The sequence below is a fragment of the Capricornis sumatraensis genome, chromosome 2, assembly GCF_032405125.1.
Source record: "Capricornis sumatraensis isolate serow.1 chromosome 2, serow.2, whole genome shotgun sequence".
Lineage (NCBI taxonomy): Eukaryota > Metazoa > Chordata > Mammalia > Artiodactyla > Bovidae > Capricornis > Capricornis sumatraensis.
In genome coordinates this window covers 23389794-23397836 of record NC_091070.1, presented here as the reverse complement: position 1 = coordinate 23397836, position 8043 = coordinate 23389794, and the positions used below count along the sequence as shown (strand labels likewise).

Sequence of the window (8043 nt, the reverse complement as noted above, 5' to 3'; positions counted from 1 at the left end):
AAGATGCTGGTTGTCTTGGGACTGCTCACCTCCTTCCTTTCTTTCCTGTATGTGACAGCTCCATCCATCAGGTTTGTCTTAATTCAGTAATTCATTGAATAGTTTACAAAGCCCTGAGTTGGGAGCCATGGAGCTTGTAAGGAGATGAGTTCTCAGCAGCTGAAGGAGGAGAAAGGGATGGAGGCCAAGGGAGAGGAAGTGAAGGCAGAAAAAGCACGAAGGAAGGAGGTGGTTATGAATACCACGGTGGAAGATGAGAAGGAAGCACCTGGGCTGGGAGAGGAGAGGCGGGTTTGAATTCTGAAGCTAGTGAAAGGCTGAATGGATGACTCGATTAAGTAGCTTGAAAGCCATCTTATGTGGGAGCACTTACTCTTTCATTCTACTCCCTTAGTTCCTCTGAAGACCCCCCTTTCTTCAGTATCCCCAGTCAAGGTGGGCTTGCTGCATTACCAAGGGTGATCCTTGCCAAGGGACTCATTGTTAAGTACCAGGCATCTTGGGAAGGAAACGAACTCTCTCCACTTTGAAACAGCTGACAAGTAATGTGAGGAGATGGCTATTTTGCTGTAAGATTTCTGGAGATGTCAGAGAAATGTGTGTTCTGAGTAGAGAATTTTTAAATTGGAGATAGTCAAGAAGGTTAAAGGGACATATCAAGGACAAAGTATTGCTCTAAGTCCTGGCAGAGAAACCTGGGTTCAGATTCCAGTTTTGCCACTGTTAGCTGGTAAACTTCAAGCCTCAGCTTTCTTCATTGTAATATGGGGATAATAACAGAATGACTGAATTAAATTCCCTTGGAAAGTCCCTGGCTTAGTGCTTGGCAGCTGGACGATGTTCAGGTCATGTCAGGTCTGTTCCTTCCTGTCCTATTTTGGGGAACTTGTCAGGTCAACTCTATGTAAAAGGATGCTCTTCGCACAGAGGTCTGAGCAATGGAGGTTTTCCTCTCTGTGCACTGACTGCTAGAATGAAATCTCTAATAAGATGGCAGAATATTCTGGCTCTCTTAAAACTGGCAAGGCAACCCAAGAGCCATGTTTACATATGGGACCCCTGGAGGTGCTGTTCATCAGTTACTCACCACTGATGCTTATTGAAGACGGAGGGCTCAGCACCACTGATTCCACGAATGCCCACCCATCTCATGTTTGTGGCGCAGGTTAGAGGAGGAATCTGACCTCTGAGAACCTCTGCAAGATATCTTTGTTATCTAACAAGGAAGGTCTCCATTGGCTCTGGCTCAAGAGTATTGATTTTATTTGCTCTGATGATCATTTGTAGCTTCCGGGCACATGACCTCCCCACCTGAGCTGATAAGCAGGAGACTGCCTTGCTCACTGGGACAATGCTGTCCCCTGAAGATTAGCTGCTTTAGGTCTCCTGACAACAATGCAAAGAAATCCCTCTTTGAGGGCGGGTGAGTTTTATGAATCTCCTTCCGGGGTTAGAAAAGATGGTGCGTAAATGTTTTGTTTCCTTTGCCTATAGGAAGTTCTTCGCTGGCGGGGTTTGTAGAACAGATGTGCAGCTTTCTGGGAAGGTGGTGGTGATCACTGGCGCCAACACAGGCATCGGCAAGGAGACGGCCAGAGAGCTTGCTCGCAGAGGCAAGTCTTTCCCTTCGTCTCCACAGGGCAGGACCTCCTGCCTTTCTTGCCAGGAGCTCTGCTCACATTCCCTTATCTTTCCTCCTGGGCCAGGAACTCAAGGATCCTGGGGTTCAAGTCCAGCTGGGACACCAACTTACTCTATGGCCTGAAACCTTCCTTCCTGCCTGCCCCTTCCTTATTATATAAAGTAAGGAAAACAGTGACGCCTGCGTATAATATTGGTCAGGTTGGTTATTCTAAAAGGAGATCCTTAGCTACGGTAAAAAATAAAACCAGGGCTGTAAAAGTCAGGGTTCCCAGGCTGGTCTGAAGCTGATAGCAAGGAGAATCCAGAAGTGGCAATATAGTCACTCATTGTTTTAAGAATGGTGAGGGGGAGTGCTCTGCCCACCAGTGCCGAACTCACTTACTGGACTCTTCTTCAGCCCAGGCTCTGAACATGTAGTCCTTTGTCTGTTTTGGCCCTAGGAGCCCGAGTATACATTGCCTGTCGAGATGTACTGAAGGGGGAGTCTGCTGCCAGTGAAATCCGAGCTGATACAAAGAACTCCCAGGTGCTGGTACGGAAACTGGACCTATCTGATACCAAATCCATCCGAGCCTTTGCTGAGGGCTTCCTGGCAGGTGAGGCCCCAGTAGGTGGCTAGAAAAGCAGGAAGCTGGGTTTGGGAGTGGCTGCTCCACCCTGGACCATCTCTGACTGTAAAATCAGAACCATTACAGATCCCACTGGACAGGTTCTGCCACATGAAGTAGCAGGGCAGGGAACTGGCACAGGGACAGTGGGTGGACAGGTTGGGCAGGATCCTTATCATTCTCTTGCCTCAGCAGTGGGGATGTTGGAGATGTCAGCTCCCTGTCTGGGCTTGCTCCTTGGCATCGAGGTGTGGCCCTGATGCCACGCTCTTCTTTGATTCTGAAAATCGGCCTTCTGCGGCCACAGAGAGTAGAGGAAGTTGTGTTGCTGCTAATATTCTTCTGTATCTTGGAAAACGACCATCTGCCATCAAGGACTATGACATCTATGAAGGACAGGGACCGTGTCTGTCTTATTTACCACTGTGCGCCCAGTGCTTAGCCCAGCCCTGAGTCAGTACTGAGTACACACTTGCTGAATGAATGGATGAATGGCGTCCAGGAAGACAACAGCAACCAAAATTAGAAACCCAGTGACAGCGGTTACTGAATATCACTGAGATAGGCCCAAAGGCAAGGAACAAACACTCAGAAGTGGGGCAGGCAGCTAACCACATGGTCTCCTTGGCTGTGCTCTTTAGAGGAAAAGCAGCTTCATATTCTGATCAACAATGCAGGAGTGATGCTGTGCCCGTATTCCAAAACAGCTGATGGTTTTGAAACCCACTTGGCAGTCAACCACCTGGGTGAGTATCTTTGAGTGACTGAAAAGCAAGGCATTCTGGGTTTTCCTTCATTATCTCTCTCCTAACCAGTACAAAAAAGTGAGCTCCTCTTACTCACACCATTACGAACCCCCCAAATTAGGAGATACCAGGAAGAAGAATGTCATTCTTGAAGGGAACCATGGTAATGAAGACTTGCCAGGCAGGGGCAGATGTAGGGGTGCAGGGATCTTTGGCTGCAAGGGGTCAGTTACTGTAACAAGTAAAGCAAGGGCTGGTCCATGGAGGAGGCAGACCTTCGAGACTTGAGGTATGAGAGAGGTTATAGTTCAGAGTTCAGGGCGATGGCTTTCATGAGGGTATCATGGAGCATGTTCTCTGATCATAAGCACGTGTTATTGTCCCTGAATATTTCATCCTTCCTTCTGTCTATGGCCACAGCTGTGTGATCATAGCTAGAGGGGAGACGTCCAAAGCTCGCAGTTGCCCCTGACTAGGGCGAGGGCAAAAGTACAGATAACTACAGATTACATCTGTATTGCCTTACCTACAGTCCAGCTCTGGCCCTTGCCTTGAGGACTCCACTAACTCAGACTGACCGACCAGTAGTGCTAAGTTGCTCATTGTATCAGTGTGTTCACGCCCAGATGATAGTGAGCTAGTGCTAAAATCCTGTCATACACCAGCTCTCACACCCAAGCCCGGGCTGCCAGTCCACTCTTACATTCCACCTCTCTCCCCACCGGCTCTCCCCACAGGTCACTTCCTTCTCACCCACTTGCTCCTGGGGCGGCTGAAGGAGTCCGCCCCTGCACGGGTGGTGACCCTGTCGTCAGTGGCCCACCATGCTGGCAAGATTCGCTTCCATGATCTCCAGGGTGAGAAGTACTACAACCGGAGTTTCGCTTATTGCCACAGCAAGCTGGCCAACGTGCTCTTCACTCGCGAGCTGTCCAAGAGGCTCAAAGGTGAGTCTAGAGAAAGGGCCAGAGTTAAGACAGGAAAAGCATGGGCTCAGCCCAGTTCTGAGGTTGACAGAAACTTCTGAAGTCAGAATGTCAAGCATGCACATTTCAGTGGCAGCTCTGTGCGCTAAGGAAAATGAGGTTACCAACAGAGCGAAAAATGAATGTTATAAAACAGAGTCCTTGCCCTTGGGAAGGACTGTTAAAATTGAACAGGGGACAGGAAAACCTATAAACCTTATGTGTTTTGTTACATCTTATTGCATTGGCCACAAAGCTCATTTGGGTTTTTCCATAACATCTTACAGAAAAACCTGAACGGACCTTTTGGTCAACCCAGGATTTCACATTTATAATCTCATCCGATATTAAAAATAATTTTATTTATTTTTGACTGTGCTGGGTCTTCATTGCTGTGAGGCTTTTCCCTAGTTGCGGAGAGTGGGGACTACTCTCTAGTTGCGGCGTGCAGGCTTCTCATCATGGTGGCTTCTTTTGTTGCAGAGCATGGGTTCTAGCGCACGCAGGCTTCAGTAGTTGGGGCACATGGGCTTCACAGTTGCGGCTCCTGGGCCCTAGAGCACAGGATCAATAGTTGTGGCGCACAAGCCTAGTTGCTTCACAGCATAAAGGATCCTGCTGGATCAGGGATTGAACCCATGTTTCCTGCACTGGCAGGCAGATTCTTTACCACTGAGCCACCAGGGAAGCCCTCATCTGATTTTTTTTATGACAACCTCTTGCAACAGGCAGAATAGGTATTGTTTTTACTGTTTTATGGGTCTACACTGAGATTTAGAGAAGTTGCCAGCCCGAGATTATACAGCAATTGAAGGACAAGGACTGGAAGGTGAGGACTGAGATTTAAATCAGGTTGCTTCCTTCACTGGGCCTTCTGCTGAGGTTCACATGGTGAGCTGAGCTACAGAGCAGCCACTCACTGCCTGAAGTCAGGGTTTCAGATACTTGAGTCTGAGTTCTTGCTCTGCCATATGTAGAGCCACGTGTATATGCAAACATGTCCCTTTAATCTCCCTTGACTCCCTCAGCTGTAAGGGGAGGTGGGGCCACTCTTAATCCTATGATTCTGTGCTACCCTGGAGTTTTTGTTTAGCTGTTGACTTTGATATCTTTGAATCTAGAGGACCATTTGCTCTAGAGAATAAGCCAGAGTTTGGGGGAAATGGTATTTACTATCAGAATGCAGAAAGTAGAAGAATAGGTTAACTCTGTTCAATGTCCTGTGGTGGCCTGGGTAGGAGGGGAGCTTGGGGGAGAATGGATACATGATCATGTATGGCTGAGTCCCTTTGCTGTCCATCTGAAACTATCACAACATTGTTAATCAGCTATACTCCAACATAAAATAAAAAGTTAAAAAATACTAATAATGACAAAAATAATTGAGAGTTTATGTGTGCCATGTACTATTGATGTCTTTACTCATTTAATACAATATTCCTATGAGGTAAATGCTATTATTTTTCCCCTCCCTACAAAGGGAGAAATGAGCACAAATATCTTAAGAAACTTGCCCAAGCAGGATATATTATTCCTGTCCTAAATGAGACAGGATTCAAATCCAGGCTACTTGGAAGTCCATGCTCTTTGCTCTACATTGGGGTTCAGACCTTAGCTCTGCAACCTGCTAGGTGGGACCTTGGGCAATTTCCTTAACCTGTCTGAAGAGAACTCAGTTTCCTTAGCTATAAGTGGGCTTCTTAGTATTGTTATCTCATGAACCTCTTTGAGAGTCAAATGAGATAACATGTAAAACACGTAGCACAGCCCTTGTATGTAATAAATACTGAAGACAGTAGAGGTAGCAGGGGTGTCTAGGGGCCTGTCAGTAGTCCGCATCATATCCATCAACACCCCTCAACCTATATACTTCGTCAAATGTGCTTGCCTGGCAAATGCAGTTTACAACAAGGTCCTAGCTTCCTACCTTCTAACAGAATTGTTACCCCTGAGACTCTCCAATAGAAATTCCAAAGACACCATTTAAGCCAAAGATTAAGATAACACTGAAACAGGGACTTCCCTGGTGGTCCAGGGACTTTACCTTCCATTGCAGGCGGTATGGATCTGATGGCTGGTTGGGAGCTAAGACTGCATAGGCCTCATGGCCCAAACATCGAAACATAAAACAGAATCAATATTGTAACAAATTAAATAAAAGACTTTAAAAAACGGTCCACATAAAAGAATCTTAAAAAGAAAAGATGGCACTGAAATAGAAGGACCTTTAACCAAGTATTCCATCTGGTGCATAGAAGGCTGAGAAAGTTATAGATCTTTCTGGATAACATCAATGAATTACTTGTGAGCTCCTACTTGGCGACTTAGCGACTAAACCACCACCACCACCTGGCTGGAAGTGGTGTCTTTGGAACACAGGGGTTCCCGAGGCCCTTCTTGTCGCTTGTGCATGTTGGCGCAGGAGGTGAGATGTTTTCCTGGCCTGGGAGTGTGTCTCTGGTCTAACTGCGCCCTCTTTGCGCTAGGCACGGGAGTCACCACCTACGCGGTGCACCCAGGCATCGTCCGCTCCGAGTTGGTCCGACACTCCTTCCTGCTGTGCCTGCTCTGGCGGCTCTTCTCCCCCTTCCTCAAGACGACGTGGGAGGGGGCACAGACCAGCTTGCACTGTGCGCTGGCTGAGGGCCTGGAGCCTCTGAGCGGCAAGTACTTCAGGTGTGTAGCAGCTGTGTGCCTGATGGGGGAACCCAGATTCAGGTTGGGCCAGTAAACCAAGTGCTTTTACTTTTTAAAGGAAGCTTAGATTTGATACATAGGTTTCCCTGGTGGCTCAGTGGTAAAGAACCTGCCTGCCAATGCAGGAAATATAGGTTCAATCCCCAGGCCAGGAAGATTCCCTGGAGAAGGAAATGGCAATCCACTCCAGTATTCTGGCCTGGAAAATCCCATGGAGCCTGGCAGGCTACAATCCATGGGGGTCTCAACATGACCTAGTGACTAAATAACAGCTTTGAAACATTGCAAGAACTGGTTTCAATAACAACAACAAGAGTTGGTTTCATGGCTCTGTTTGAAACCTATGTGCCACATTTCCAGGTAAGCTTTGCAGAGCCTTTTTCTTTTCCTTAGAAGCTTTTGGCTGACTTCCTTTATGAATTTTTAAATAGCACATAGCACAAAGCTCCAGGGCAAAGCCACTGCTTTCCAGTGTGAACTCTGTCTCCCAGAGATGGCGAGATTGGCATTAACTGATGGAATGTAAGAATAGGCATTTTGTTGTCTATTAGATGAGCTAGCCTGGGGTCCAATCACCACCAGATTTCAAAGGATTGGTGAGCAGAAGGGACATTCTGTGTTCTCTGCAACTGCTGCAAAGTGACATGAACATGTTACCATGCTATACCTTTGTTTTTTAAACATTTTATACTATATATAAGATAGATAACCAACAAGGACCAATTATATAGCACAGGAAAAGCTACTCAGTATTCTGTGATAACCTTTATGAGAGAAGAACCTAAAAAAGACTGAAGATATGTACATGTCTAACTAAATCACTTTGCCGCACCCCTGCACCAAACACAACACTGTAAATCAACTCGACACCAATAAAATTAAAAATTTTAAAAGGTCAGTACAAACCCCCAAATATTTTAAAATTGCATTTTAGTATAGTTAGTTTCTTTTTTATCTAATATATTTTATACACTTAGAAATCTATTCTTAGGAGGAGGACGTGAACTTTTCCGGACTGTCCATTTTCACTGTTGGATATTCACTCTCTTTCTCTGCCCTCCAGTGACTGCAAGAAGACCTGGGTGTCGCCCAGGGCCCGGAATAACAAAACGGCTGAGCGCCTGTGGAACGTCAGCTGTGAGCTTCTGGGAATCCAGTGGGAGTAGATCTGGTGGAAGAGGCACGCTTGTATCAGGCCGAGCCCACACCATGAGAGACGGGGACCGAGGAGAAGGCCTGCCCTGCAGGCTTGTCCTGGCAGGCTGCTGTAGTGAACCCTGGCCTGCTCTGATACTCCCGACCCTTCTAGAAATCTTTGCACACCCAACCCTCTCATGAGGCTGGCTCATGGCATAAGATGGTCACAGCTACAGAGCACTCTTC

The 8043-nt window shown here is 46.9% G+C and overlaps 1 protein-coding gene across 1 annotated transcript; it reads left to right on the top strand.

The window, feature by feature from the left end:
• On the top strand, nt 1-7826 carry RDH12 (retinol dehydrogenase 12). Its single transcript, XM_068964723.1, has 7 exons — nt 1-71; nt 1495-1613; nt 2085-2240; nt 2894-2998; nt 3736-3945; nt 6450-6639; nt 7724-7826. The coding sequence occupies exons 1-7, from the start codon at nt 4-6 to the stop codon at nt 7824-7826; spliced, it is 951 nt and encodes a 316-aa protein (XP_068820824.1). The 5' UTR covers nt 1-3.
• The last annotated feature ends 217 nt before the right edge of the window (nt 7827-8043 follow it).